Source organism: Typopeltis vanoorti, chromosome 22 (assembly GCF_054136105.1).
Source record: "Typopeltis vanoorti isolate ZY-2024b chromosome 22, IOZ_Tvanoo_1.0, whole genome shotgun sequence".
Lineage (NCBI taxonomy): Eukaryota > Metazoa > Arthropoda > Arachnida > Uropygi > Thelyphonidae > Typopeltis > Typopeltis vanoorti.
In genome coordinates this window covers 89,133,866-89,149,721 of record NC_143570.1, presented here as the reverse complement: position 1 = coordinate 89,149,721, position 15,856 = coordinate 89,133,866, and the positions used below count along the sequence as shown (strand labels likewise).

The following is a 15,856-nucleotide window of genomic DNA, read 5'->3' as shown; positions in this document are numbered from 1 at the left end:
GTACTTATCACATAAAAATCTTTCATATGATAATCATACCCATCTTATGAAGGATGATATGAATATAAATCATGAAAAAAACAGTCATAGCTATTTAATATTCTAGCTTACTAGATTTTTTATCAATGTATTATTTCATCTTAAAGGGCAGGATATCCAGTTATATTCATTGCTGCTACATACAACTCTCACTATAAGCAAACAATGCTAAGCATCACACCACTCCACTGAAAAGTACATGGCAAAAAACAATATCACTGAAGAGCCTTAACCAAATCCCCATAGGTACAATGCTATGTTAAAAAGAAATTCAGCACAGCAAACTTCTGGGATTCTGAGTCTTCTAAGTGAGACTCAACTGTACACCATAATCACGTAAAATTGTACGCTACAATTTTACATGAAATATTAGTAAGGAAAACTGAGAGAAGGAAGAAACCATTAATTGCAATTTTAACCTCAAACTGCCTAACAATAATAGTTTCTTACCATTATTGTTAGACAGTTCAAGGTTAAAATCACAATTAATAGCTTCTTCCTTCTCTCAGTTTACCTAAGATTTCGTGTAAAATTGTAGTATACAATCAAGTTCAAATAATCCACCCAATTAGAGTTAACTCTTACTGTAACACACACACACACACACACACACACACACACACACACACACACACACACACACACACACACGCTACTATAAGAAGCTACTGAAAAGTTCTGACCAAAACTCGATAGGTACAATGCTATGTTAAAAACCCATTCACTACAGAAAATTATTCACTATAACAAATTATGCCTAAGATCCTTAGGAGTTTGCTAGAGCAAGTGAGCAATTGATTGTACAATGCCTTATGAAAACTGAAACAATGAATATCCCATTATGATTACAACAGGATTACAAAAGCTATTATAATGCAAGAAGTCTTTCAGCACATCCCTGTTTTTTTTACTACTAAATGAATAAAAATTATTCAGGAATTTTTAAAAACATATATCCACAAAGAGTTTAATTTATGTATGCACAGTAACTTCCTTACCAAAATCAGAAATAGTTATCTTACCCACGAGATTAACAGGAACAAAATAAAAGTCTGGATACTGATCCTTAGGATGTCGTTTTTTTTCTTTGGATGAGTTTTCAATGTCCTTTTCAAATACTGCCTTATTTGATAAACCTAAAGCTGGAACGTTAGCACCTTCAGGTAGCTGGAAATGAAGTAACAGAGAGAAAAAAGAAAATAAAAAACTGCCACATAAAGGTTAATCTAACTTGAACAACATATAAATTCTGATAGTTTCGTATTGTAATGTTTGTACAAATTGTATCACATTTAGAGAACTCTTATCTCTAGATGTAATAAAAAATTAAGTCAATGAAATTTTTCAATGTTAACAAAAATGTGATCCCTTCTAATAAGAGAAGTTCATTGCATGAAATTTGTCACTGAAAAGACATCCAGGAATGCCCAAAAACATACTATTAATAAACTTATGAAAAAATAAAAAAAGCTATTTATACATCCCTTTTCTTCATTCAAAAAATCTAACAGTGCTCAAATGATTTAAGCTTCATAACTAAAAAATTCACATGTATACTACAGTAATTAAATTTTAATAATATGTAGATATTTTGTCTTAAGTATCTTAAGACATTATCAGTACAGTTATTGCAAACAATACTAGGAATTACATACAAAGGAGCAGTTAATATGCATGCTTACATTGGAATCCCTCTAAGTAGAGTAGAATGCATGCTTGAGGAAAAAAAATAATAATAATTCTGCTGTAATTAAAATTAAATTAAAATATATCTCATGAATTTATTTTATACAAATACATGCACATTTTATATTTGTATAAAATAAATTCATCAGATATATTTTAATTTAATTTTAATTACAGCCGAATTAATTTTTTTAAGTCCTCAAACATGCAACTGTACGCATAGAGGGATTCCAATGTAAGCATGAGTACTAATTGTTCCTTCGTATGCAATTCCTAATATTGTTTGTAATAACTGTACTGGGGGCGCTTAAGGGTCAAAGCTGTATAACTGAGAGGAGACTTCCACATAGCCTTTAAAGGAATGCGGAGAACCGACCAGGGCTTCTGACCTAATGTCCAATCCTCACCTTCTCGTGATGCACCCTTTTGAGTATCTACTTGGATACTGAACGAACGAGGATGGGCTGGCAATTTGGGATTTAGCCGACCAAATTGTATTCTTATTGGTTAAACCAAAATACAAAATGATGGTACAACATGACAAAATTTCATGCCGGCTGGGGCGCTGCCCAGTTAAACAAGGCCCCCGTTGTTTTCACCAGGGAACCAGGGCGAACAGCGAAAAGTCAGCTACTGGAACAAATCTGAAAACAAACCCCAACTCGACATCACCAGAGTTAAAGATCGGTACTATCAACATAAGAAGCCTGAATGGCAAAGAAATTCGATAAGTACCAGATCGACATAATAGGGGTGACTGAAACAAAGAAGACCAAAACTGGTGAGATATTTCTGAGCAATAAATACAAAATGTTATATTCAGGCAATGACAATCGAGGAAAAGAAGGAGTACCCATAGTATTCAACACAAAATATGAGGCTAATCTTCTTGAATGGCAGTCAGTCTCAAGTAGAGTAATGTGGGCAAATATGAGAATGGGGAACTGGACAATGAGACTTATTTGTGCCTATGGTCCCACAGAAGGTTCTACTAAGGTAGAAGTGGAGGAATTTTTTGAGGCTTTAGAAAAAGCAACTGACACAATGAAAAATGAAAAGTTGGTCCTTGTTGGGATCTAAATAGCAGAGTAGGAAATGATTGTAAGACATACAAAAATATTTTGGGAAAATTTGGAGAAAAGAGCAAAGCTAATAATAATGGCAAATATCTGTTGGATTTCTGCTCAGGACATGTACTGGTTATTACTAACACCATGTACCAACATAAAAATGTGCACAAATTCACATGGAGAGAAGAGGCAAGGAATAAGAAAAGTCTCGTTGACTATGTTATTGTTGATAGTGATGTTTTCTCCCTGGTGCAGGACACCAGAGTGTACAGAGGATTTGAAATTGGAAGCGATCACTATTTAGTCTTGAGCAGGATAAAATTGAATTTCGTATTGAAAAGAATAACATGTAAGAAAGTTTTAAAGCGAATAAAAGTTGAGCAGCTCTCAGATGTGAACTGTAGACTATAATACACAAAGATTATTGAAGAAAAAATGAAAGAGTTTGAGAACAGGAATCAAACCTTGGAGATTCAGTGGCATACTCTGAACAAAACATTGATTCTGCCAGAGAGGCATGTGGTGAGGTTGTCTGTAAGGATAAAAAAATCAGAACTCCCTGGTGGACACAGGAAGTTAAAGAGGCAGTGAAGGAAAAGAAGAAAGCATATCAAAAGTTCCTGTCAAATAAGTCAGCTTGTGCTCTTAGAGAATATAGAGACAAATGCAAGAATGCTAAACACTGTGTAAAACTAGCTAAACAAAAGTCATGGGAGGACTTTGGTAAGAATATAGAAAATAAATATCAAGACGGTGGCAAAATATTCTGGAGGGTGTTGAAGAAGCTTAGGAATGGAGGAAAGAGTGCTGTAAAAGGAATTAGAGATGATAAAGGTCACATGAAAACGGGAGAAAAAGATATCCTTGAAGTATGGAGTAATTACTTTGAAAAACTGCTAAATGAAACAAGCAGTGATGACAGCACAGTGGTAAAAAACACTGACCAGGCATGCAGTCAGAAATACATATCCATACTTGAAGTAGAAAAAGTCATCAAAGGCTTGAAATGCGGAAAGGCAGCAGGAGTAGATGATATTCGACCAGAAATGCTGAAGTATGGTGGTATAAGAGTCTTACAGTGGCTGCACTGCTTAGTTCAGAAAGCCTGGATAGAGGGACGAATTCCCGATGATTGGAGTAGAGCTCTCATAGTACCCATATATAAAAAGGGAAATAAAACTGCATGTGAGAATTACAGAGGTATTTCCCTACTGAGTGTTCCTGGCAAGATCTATGCAAGTATACTTGAGAAACGGTTGAGAAGAATTGTAGAAGAAAAGCTTGGTGAAGAACAAGCTGGATTCAGGCCAAATAGAGGCTGTCATGATCAGATCTTCACTTTGTAACAAATAGTCGAGAAAGCATGGGAATATAATAAAGATCTGTATTTAAGTTTTGTCGATTTGGAAAAGGCATATGACAAGGTGCCAAGAGAGAAGTTATTCAATACGCTGCAGTTATATGGTGTGAATGGGGCATTATATCAAGCAATACTTAGTCTTTATTTGAGTTGTAAGTCAGCAGTTAGAATTGAAGGAAGTACAGGAAGATGATTTAATGTTAAATCTGGCGTGAGACAGGGATGTACATTATCCCCTCTGTTATTCATTATCTATATGGATCACATTATGAAGGAAAGTGGTATTAAACATGATATCAAAATTGGAGATGTTAATGTCAGCTCTTTGCTTTATGCGGATGATGTTATACTTCTAAATAAATCCGCTACAAGTCTGCAAGATTCTCTGACTAAATTGAATAGCTGTTGTAATAGATATGGTATGAAGGTCAGCAATAAAAAGACAAAGACAATGAAAATAGGCAGAATCATTGAAAATGTCAACTGTGTTGTGAATGGAGAACCTGTGGAACAAGTAAATCATTTCAGCTATTTAGGCACGATTTTTACTGAAGATGGTAAATTAAATATAGAAATAGACAACAGAATCAGCAAAGCTGGTATGGTGGGAAGTCAATTGAATAAATTCATATGGAATAAGAAAGAAATTAGTCGGAACACTAAATTAGCTGTATACAAGACAGTGTTCAAACCAATTTGAACTTATGGATCTGAGAGCTGGGTCAGAAGTAAAACACTTGACAAAAGACTAGAGACCGCAGATATGAGAGTCCTGAGAAAGATTAGAGGCGTGAACAGATGGCATCAATGGCAATATCATATTAAAAATGAGGATATTAGGAAAGAACTTGACATTGTCAGCATCCAGGAATGTGTTAGCAGTGCTAATCTCAGATGGTATGGTCACTTAAATAGAATGGGAGAGGAAAGATTAGCAAAACAAGTGTTCTCTGCCAGGTTGGCAGGAAAACGTCCCAGAGGAAGACCAAGATATAGGTGGATTGATAAGGTACAAAGTGCCTTAGACGATAGAAATATAAGATCTGATAATGTTGGAGTCTTGACAAGTAACAGACTGATTTGGAGGAAAATTGTAGATAGGAAGTTAGTAATGATGTAGTTTTTTCATGTAGTACTGTCATATCCTGTACACCCCTTGAGGGTACATGGCAGGAATTTGATGATGATGATGATGCTCCACAGTTTTCATTACATAATAGATTTAAGCTTCAAGCTGCATGGTCATATTATATTGAAGTCCTAACAATGTAAAATATAAGTAAACATATAAATTAATTGCAAAAGGGAGTGTTGAGGAGCAATACTCACACTTACAGATAACCATAACTCACCAGATCTATTCATAATGGGGCAGCGTAGTGAAGTTTTGAGGCTCACTTCATAAGAAAACTGCTTTTATTTCCCTAGTCACATGATTAGGCTCCAAGACCACCATCATATAAGCAAACCATTGCCTTCTATGCAAATCATATGACTGCTTAATAGCATTTTAAGCAGTCATATCATGTATGTAACCAATGTAAAAAAATTATTTGTTATTTATGCAGATGAAAAATTTGGAATACAACAAAATTTCTGGGTTTTTTCGCACTTCTTTTTGAAGCTTCTTAAACATTTCAACTTTTCTTTTCTTTTAAGCTTCTTTTAAGTTATCCTCCGGTTTAATATTTATTTCAAATTGAAGCCTAATAATTCTATACTTTGGTAACTGATAATGCACCTACCAAGAGTTCACGTATGATGAATTTTAATTTTCTAACATCTTCAGGTGCCTGACTAGTGTTTCAAATGAGAACAGTTAGAAACATTTGTTATGCTAATAAAACTAATTTAAGGACTAACGAAACACAAACATGTGGTTCCTGGGCAGAGTTTCTTTTAAGTAGTACACATCAAGGCAACTCCATTGCCAAAGGCTATATTTTCACTCTGGTAAATTTCAGTTATTTTAAATTTCTTTCTATATTTGGTTATAAAATAAGGATGTATCCATGACATCTTCCATTTTAATATCTTACTTATGCCAAATTGAAACTTTTTGCTCTCTATACTTTAGTAATAAATAATTTTAATCTTAGTATCTAATGTAAAATATTTATGAGTCTCCTTTTCACTAGAAGCAACAGCACCTTACTTTGATTTTTATCTGCCATTATTAACAACAATAAAATAAAATAATATTTTTAAACAGTTCATAATTTGCAGCAAAAGAGAGAGATACGAAGCAGCAAATGTTATAAACAAACAGTTCAGTTTAGTTCATCAAAACTGCATATTGGTTAATTTACACACTAAAAGATGTCACTAAAACTATCATATGAGTGAATGTGGCATCATATAGATGGCCAATGGTCATGTTTGAAAATTGTCACACGAAAGGATCATTGTAAAGCAAAATGCTGCAAGGTGGAAAAGACTGAAGTACAATAAAGCCTTACTGTACTTGAGACTTCTTCAAACAACTGTGAAACAGCATATTCTGCAAGACTAGACTGTTCTGGCTCATGGTATTTACTATAATTTTGATGTTCCTTGCAACAAACAGACAAAGAAAGAAAAATCACAACTGCAAGAGACTGGATATACACCACAGAAAGCCAATGGGAGAGGACTGTCCTTGGAGAATCCATAAATGAAGAAATCTTGTGAAACAGGGCAGAATGCTCATGTGAAGACCAACAGATCTAAGTATCTTAGATATATGTTCAAATATTGCCTTTAACTTAAAGAATCATGACACTATAACACATTTTAGGAATGTTAGTCAAGTGAGTTTATTTATCATCCTACTAGTTTCACCGATTTTTGCTATCGGCATCTTCAGGGATACAATTGGTAAGCGATATGAAGTTAACAGACTAGGTTTTAACTGACAGTTCTAATTCATACAAATTTAGTATTGTGCGAGACAATGCGCGTGTCTCAGGAACATGATTTATTTGTTATGAGACAATTCATGTAAAAGTTCATTTCTTTGATGTTTAGTGATCTAATTAAAGTTTTCAAAATTTCTGGTAGGATTAGACCTTGATTCTTATTCAGGTTTCCTGTTGAACGGGTGACCATAGCAGCCTCCTTGAAGGTTCTGGAATGGTAGTTCTCTTCTATATAGGGCATATGACTCTTATCCCACTCAATAAGATGGTTGGTAGATGCAAAGTGGGAAGAAAGGCCTGAAATATCTTGTCTGTTGTTTCTAACATAGCCTATGTGCTCCTTCTGTCTCGTTTCAAAGCTTCTAGAGGTCTGACCCATGTAACTAACACCACAGGAACAAGGTATATTGTATACTCCAGAGTACTCGTAGAACGGATGAAGGTCTTTCGGTGATCTTAAAAATTTCCGAATAGTGTTGACTGGCTTGAATGTTACTCTAATATTGTGTGGTTTTAGAAGGATAGCTAATTTTTTGGAAATGGTTCTAACAAATGGAATAGTTACAGTGCTGATGTATTGGGTGTCAACACGTTGTCTTTGTGGTATATCTGAAAAGAGAATCTTGTTGATGAGTCTTTTAGGATAACCATTTAAGGATAGCTCTCTGGATATTGTAGTTAATTCTTCGTGTAAGTCATCTTGGTTTGTGGTATACTGTATAGCTCTTTTCTTAAGCATATGGATAAGCTAAGTTTCTGGGATATATGATGTGACGAGTTGAAATGGAGGTAACGTCCAGTATTCGTAAGTTTTCTATACATAGACAGGTTGATACTGTTATTGGTTTGTTTCTTTATTAGGATGTCTAGGAATGGAAGTTTTTCATCTTTTTCAATTTCTAATGTGAATTTGATGGCATGGTGAAACTATTGATTTGGTTGAGATAATCCATTAGTTCTTCTTTCGTACGATTCCAAATGATAAAGATGTCATCTACATATCTGTACCAAGTTTTTTTTCGGTTTTGGGGTAATTTGAGATAAGATTTTATCCTCTAGGTCTTCCATGAATAAGTCAGCACAAGAAGGAGAGAGGGGGCTATCTATGGCTAATCTGGTAAGTTGTTTGTAGACTGCTTTGGTGGTATTGCTTTACTGGAAAGGAGAATGTCCAATAAGTCTTGAAGAATCTTCAACGGCACTTTCTGAAGCATAGACACAGGAAAGCCATCAGGTCCAGAGGTGGAGAAATTGGATGGAAGAGATGCTTTAATCTCCTGGATGGAGACGGGCTGGTATATTTGAAGGGCAGGAATGGACCTCAATATCATAGGTTGGTTATCATAATCAAGAAAGTGTGGAGGTGGAGCAGAAAAGACTGCATGCCAGAATTTAACAAAATCATCATATAAGTCAGCTAGAGGTGGAGGAGAAGCACCATCAAGAATGGTTTTAGCACATTGCCATATTCCTTTTATTACTGAATAGCTGCATAGGTCCACTTCCTCTGCTTCCTATTTGACAAAGTCATTGTAGAATGAGACGTAGGCTGATGTTGACGAGGCATCAAGTGTTCGGAGAATTCAGCATGGAGGTAGTCATTTAACTGATCTGTGATATCCATTCTCAGAAGGTGAGTCTGGATGAGAGATTCAAGAATTTCATGGTTATATTCTGGAAGATGAGATCATCTAGAGATTATGTCAGTCTGAGAATCAAAGCCTCTTCTTCAACAGCAGGATAGTGGCTGGAAGATGGAGATAGTAGATACGAAGATATTACCTATCCCTAACTGTGGTGGATGGGCTGCCAATTATTGAACTAAGACTTTGTAACTGGCTTTCCATCTATGACACTTGATGGCATCCAAGGATCTTAATGGGAACACCTTAAATAAAGCCTGATTGATTTTCTTTATCCCTCGAGCCATCAATATCAGAGAGGATCTTTTCTTCTTCAACAGTCCAATGTGCTCTGTTCTTATTGCAGCGTTGGCTTCGGCTGGATGTTTCGAGGTGCAATGCAAGCCAAGGCTGACTGCGATGGAGAATGCATGATCGCAGACCTGACATACTAAGTGTTTGAGATTTGGAACTCCTTGACAGCCGGAACAAGCATGATGAGAACTTGAAGAAATGGGTTGATGACAGTCTTTGCAGAGCTTTCTTTTAACTTTCTTCCAGAGGATGCCACTGAGACAGGTGGCAGGATCACCTCCAAACAAGACACAGACATCTGGAATCACACTCAACGAGTTTCCTGGCACCAGCCTATAAGAGTCGGAGCCTTCATCTGATGAGTTACTACAAGTGAGGAAACTTAACTCTACCAGGGCTGCTAATCCTGGAAGGGAAGAAAAGCATAGCAGGCCAGTCAGTCACTCGAAAGTGTCCAGGAATCACCCCTAAGAGGCTGCCTACTGCCGCACTTGCAAAGTGTCTCAGGAGATGTGAAAGTCAAGACAACATCGCTTCGGATTCCCAAAATCTGGCAGATTCACACCCGCTGTATACCACTTTTTCATATCTGTCTGTCAACAATCCCCTGATCCAAGTCAATAGATTATATTCCAATCCCATATTCTCCAGTTTACGCAACATCATGTTGTGTGGTATCTTATCAAATGCCTTAGAAAAATTCAACATTATCATAGTGTATCCATTCCCTTTATCCAACTCAGCCATAACACTGTTATAAAATATGAGCAAATTGCTAAAACATGACCTTCCTTTAGTAAACCCATGCTGTTCCCTGCAGAGTATAGACTGCTTGTCTACCCATTTCTGTATGCGAGTTCCTACCAACTTCTCTAACATCTTCACTACCACACCACAGATATTAATAGGTCGGTAGTTAGACACATCAGTTTTTAGACCACCCTAGTGCAATGGAACTATCATACATTCCTTCCATTTCTGTAGTATCATTCCTGAGCTGATACTCAAGCTATACAAATGTGTGAAAGGCCTAGCCAATTCAGCTGAACATTACTTTAGCCGACGGACTGATATTCCACCTGTCCCTACTGGCAAATTCTTATCCAGGCTATGCAAGAGCTTTTCATCCTCATTTTCATGAACCTCTAACTCTTCATCCAACATAGCAGTAGCACTGTGCACCATGCTACAGACACCTGGTTGATATATCTTAGCAAAGTGAGCACTCATTAACTGAACAATTCCTTATCTTCTGACACTCGTGTACCATCTGCATTCAATAAAGTTATTCTTCCCCATTCATTCTTTCTTTTGCTTGCGGCATAATGATAAAATTCTTTTGGATTGATTTTAGTTTGCATTTCCAATTTCTTTTCACTCCGTTTTCGCTTTTCTCACAATACTCGTTACTTTTCTGGCATGAGCTTTATATATTTCATAACTCCTCTCACTTTTATTCTCACGATATTCTTTCCACATCATCTTCTTCTTGTGGATCTCTTGCTTAATAAGGCTGCACATCCATTTCACTCCCAACCTATTTATTCTTTGAACACCAGGGATACATTCAGATCCCGCCTCATTCAACCACTTTTTCAAAGATTCCCATGCATTGCTGACATTTTTTCCATTCAGTAACTGATACCTTGGGACCAGAGATCATATTCTTCTAAGTTGATCATAATTTCCTCTTTGTAGTTCAGCACGTAACCTGTTTTAATCGGAGCTTCAATACAAGCAGATACTTCCCAAGAAAGAAATGCACATGATCACTGTCACCAATTGGTGGTAAAATAGTGATATTCTTGACAGAGATCCCTTCTGAGGCTATGAGCAAATCCAACACTCTTTGACCTTGAGTTCCTTCTTTCACATGCTGCTTGAGAAAGTTGTCTCGCAACAATTCAATAAATTCCTGTTCTTTCTTATCATGAGATTTTTCTTCTACCCAATCAATGTTTGGAAAATTAAAGTCACCCATAATGATGATTCGCTTGGTACTCATAAGGCTAAATTGGCAATGCATTTCTTCGTCCCCTACAACTGAGTCGCCAGGTCTGTAGCAACACCTCACTATATATTTCATTCTGTCAACCTCCACTTCACACCAGATAGACTCAAACTCATTGCTACATGGGACATTGTTACCATGATTGTTTTCTTGTATTTCTACCCTAACTGGACTTAAGTCATCTGATATCATTAGCAGCACTCCTCCTCTCCTATCTCTTCTGTCATTCCTAAAAATAGTATATCCATTACACTCATCCCACTTACCATATCTGATCCTGATAGCCAGGTTTCACTAATGCCAACAATCTTAGGCCACATCGTATTCAATAAAGCTACAAACTCAACCCCTTTGTCTCTAATGCTCATGGAATTTGTGTATAGACATAACAAATTACAACCTAGCCTATTCTTATAATTAGATATGCACTCTATTTGGTCATGTTCTAGAATTTTCACCCCCCTCCCCAAGACATACTTAAAAGGTCCGAACCCAAAGCATATTTTTCCACTCCTTCACTACATACATAACCATGTTCAAAGGCATTCATATATCTTTATCACATTTGTATACCATAGCTGAACTTTCACACACATTTTTTCCTATTCCTCCCTTGATGATCTAGTTTCCCTGACTCTCTGCATTGGGTCTCATACCAAAAAGTAATTTCTCCAGGTTTCTGATGCCAAATGAATTCAAGTGCAGGTCGTCATTCTTATACAAATCTTTTCTGCCATCAAACACACCCCACACATCTAAAATCTCACATCCATATTTTCTACATAGCCTGTGCATGAAATCATTTGCTATCATCGCTCTCCTTCTTAACTCAGTACTATCATATCTGTAGTAATCCCACAATTTTTACTCTCTGATCTCTTTCTCGCTTCTTCCAACAGACCTTTCATATCTTCTCTCATGTTATTTTTTGTCACCACTTAAAATATTAGTACCTACCAAGACTACCATTTCTTTTTTGGTTTTCAATGTAGGGTTTTTCATGTAGGGTACATGTCAGGAATATGATGATGATGACTTGGAGCATTTGTTATGATGTACATATATCAAATTATTTTTTTACAATATACAAACCAATGAAAAAAAGAAAACACATTAAAATGTTCATAAAAGACAGTACATTTTCACTATGGCAAAAACATAGGAACCACATGAATAGTTTGTCATAATGGATAAGTTGTTACAATGAATCTGCTTTAGAATAACAGCCTACTTATGGGACTTTGGTACGGCCTTTTCAGTAGTCTTTCAGAGTGGTACAGCAGTGTTTGCTATAGTGAGATATGACTATAACAAAGTAGATAGTGCTTTACTATGTTTTACCTCATCTCCTGATGTGCTGATGTCTACATGGCATATATTTTTTATATTTAGCACAAAACTGCGAGGTGCTTCAAACACACGGAGAACTTTCTCGTCTGCTCCAGATACAAATCGATAACGATTAATCATGGCAACACAATTCATGTCATATCCATGAACCTGAGGACGAGCCATCTCATGCCAACTGGACTGTAATAAATAAGAGACAATTAATGCTCACTTCATATACCAAGTATGAAAATAATTTGAGACAATAATAAAAAAGTTGCATTTGTAATACCATTTTTGTAGAGTGATGGCACCCGTTATCACAGGAAATGAACCTAGAGCTGTTTTTTAATTATGTACTATAGATATTTTTGCCATTTCTAACATATACAAATTTTGTATTGTTTTTTGTCACTAAACTTGGTCTGAATGAAACCAAAATTGAAAAAGATTACAAATTTTAATGAAGATACCACCAAATACCAAACTTCAAAATTTCAGAATAACATGTCTACAGATGGGGAAAAAATGAATCAAATAAGTCTTACACATTTTGCAAAATTTAACCGTAAGACTAGATTATTAGATAGATTGTCTTAACACTCTCATCATTTGCAACTGAGACAGTAATTGTTGACAACAGCTATGTCAACAATAACCTAACTGCCCTTTAATAGTATTTATAGAGAAATTTTCATATTATAATCTCAGATACAAAACAGAAAAGTTAACATTCTTTACATCAAAGATACCTTTGGAATGTGTGATTAGATTCCTCAAGAAATTTAACTTGCAGCCTGCCTTCAGATTACTCAGAAAATTTGCTTCTTCTTTATTTCACCACAGAATCTGGATCCTTTCTGTTCTCTTCTTTCCTTCCCCCCTTTTTTTCTGAGTGCACATAGGGTATCCCACTTGTGTAGTATTCCTAATCTTGGATGTGATGGCAGAACTGTAAACATGCCTACAAGAACATATGGAATGCATCCGTTCCTAAAGACATATAAATCAAGATTGACCGACCATACCATTCATAACCTTTCAAACAAGATACAGGATGCACCCATCCACCCCAGGATTATATCAACTAAGGTATTAAGAATTCTATTATGCCTGTTAATCACAAGTGTTCTCAAATTGGTTTTATCTATTCTACAGCTCCATAAGTCCTAAATCAATTAAAAAGTCTTAGAAATGTTATCTGCAGCTATGGATTCACAGTAAAAAACTAAATCATATGTAATGAAATCATCTTTTTGGCTTAATAGTCTGCTTAGAAAATTGTGCAAAACTTTACCAATTATCCTATAAAAAAAAAATGATTCACATCTATAAGTTTTCTTAGTATTTCCAGATAATCTCATACTTTTTATGTTTATGCCAATACATGAAAAATTCAGGTCACTTAATTTATTATTTAAATTGGTTACAGTAGATTTTTCTTTTGTCACATAACTGACTGGCCTTTATGGACTTATGTCCCTTTATTAATTGAATGATGACAATGATCGATTAATGCCAAAGATTATTAATTGGTAATCATTTGGATATATTAATTAAAAGAAATACACATATTAATCACAGTGAAAATTATTTAATTGTAAATATTTCATCCTAAGTATCTTAGGACATCATCAGTACAGTAGTTTAAAACAATACAGGAATAACATACAGTTAGGGCGCATGATTACAATAGAATCTCATTAAACGTGCATAACATGTTACAGAAAAAAAAAAAAAAATTATTATTTAACACAATTTTGTATGACAGTTTCCCATACTTTAGGAATGGTAAGAACGTCGTTGCAGTTTAAGTTTAGGTTTTGTAGTAGGGCTTCAGAACTTTCTTTGTATAAACGTTCATGTTTATATAAAGATCTATGTAAAAGTTTAGACTTTTCCCAATGGATCCTATGGTTTGGATTTTCAATTCCGTGTTGAGAGAGGCCAGATTTCTGCGGTTTAAAAAGACGAATGTGGTCTTGATGTTCTGAGATGCATTTCTGAACAGACCTACCTGTCTGTCCAAAGTAAGACAATTTGCATGAGCATGGAATTTCATAAACACCAAGCAACATCAAAGGTGAGAGTTTGTCCTTAGGAGAGGGTAACAAGTTGTAAATTTGGTTGATAGGTTGATGAAATATTTACAATTAAATAATTTTCACTGTGGTTAATATGTGTGTTTCTTTTAATTATGATCGCACCACAGGTCTCGTTATTTAAAAAAATTTGGATATATTGGTTATTATCATTTGGATCATGACCCAGTTGCTTGGATGAAAGCTTAGCCATATGAAAATAAAATTAGTTCATTAGTAATATCAGTGTGTCATTAGCATATTAGGAATATAGTCTAAGACAGATAATCCAGGAACTCTGCTCTACAGACCACAAATGGTTTTTTTTTTTTTTAAGTGGCAATGAAAATCATCTGCTACCTGAAGACACGGATATTGATAATGTCTATTCTCCAGTGGTGGCTTGTAAGAATTTGTAGTGGTGAGGCTGTAGCAAAAAAAAAAAAAAAACAATATGGATTGAAAAAATTATACCATTAATAAAACTAAAATACAACAGAATTTAACAACATTTAACAGAATTCTTCTCTTTGTTCATTTCTACAAAGACATAAATTAAATCATCATCATCATCATCATCATCAAATTCCTGCCATGTACCCTCAAGGGGGGTACAGGATATGACAGTACTACATGAAAAAATTACATCATTACTAACTTCCTATCTACAATTTTCCTCCAAATCAGTCTGTTACTTGTCAAGACTCCAACATTATCAGATCTTATATTTCTATCGTCTAAGGCACTTTGTACCGTATCAATCCACCTATATCTTGGTCTTCCTCTGGGTCGTTTTCCTGCCAACCTGGCAGAGAACACTTGTTTTGCTAATCTTTCCTCTCCCATTCTATTTAAGTGACCATACCATCTGAGATTAGCTCTGCTAACGCATTCCTGGATGCTGACAATGTCAAGTTCTTTCCTAATATCCTCATTTTTAATATGATATTGCCATTGATGCCATCTGTTCACGCCTCTAATCTTTCTCAGGACTCTCATATCTGCGGTCTCTAGTCTTTGGTCAAGTGTTTTACTTCTGACCCAGCTCTCAGATCCATAAGTTAAAATTGGTTTGAACACAGTCTTGTATACAGCTAATTTAGTGTTCCGACTAATTTCTTTCTTATTCCATATGAATTTATTCAATTGACTTCCCACCATACCAGCTTTGCTGATTCTGTTGTCTATTTCTATATTTAGTTTACCATCTTCAGTAAAAATTGTGCCTAAGTAGCTGAAATGTTTTACTTGTTCCACAGGTTCTCCATTCACAACACAGTTGACATTTTCAATGATTCTGCCTATTTTCATTGTCTTTGTCTTTTTATTGCTGACCTTCATACCATATCTATTACAACAGCTATTCAATTTAGTCAGAGAATTTTGCAGACTTGTAGCGGATTTATTTAGAAGTATAACATCATCCGCTTATATAAAGCAAAGAGC

General features: G+C 35.4%; 1 protein-coding gene across 1 annotated transcript in view; it reads right to left on the bottom strand.

Annotated features, from left to right (window-relative positions):
• The window catches only part of Elp2 (elongator complex protein 2), a 218,242-nt gene that overhangs the window by 76,974 nt on the left and 125,412 nt on the right, over positions 1 to 15,856 (bottom strand). The window contains exons 12-13 of the mRNA XM_090412092.1: positions 12,342 to 12,530; positions 1,062 to 1,206 (exon numbers count right to left, since the gene is read on the bottom strand). Coding sequence (XP_090268218.1) covers positions 1,062 to 1,206; positions 12,342 to 12,530 — 334 coding nt within the window. The remainder of the gene's footprint in view (positions 1 to 1,061; positions 1,207 to 12,341; positions 12,531 to 15,856) is intronic.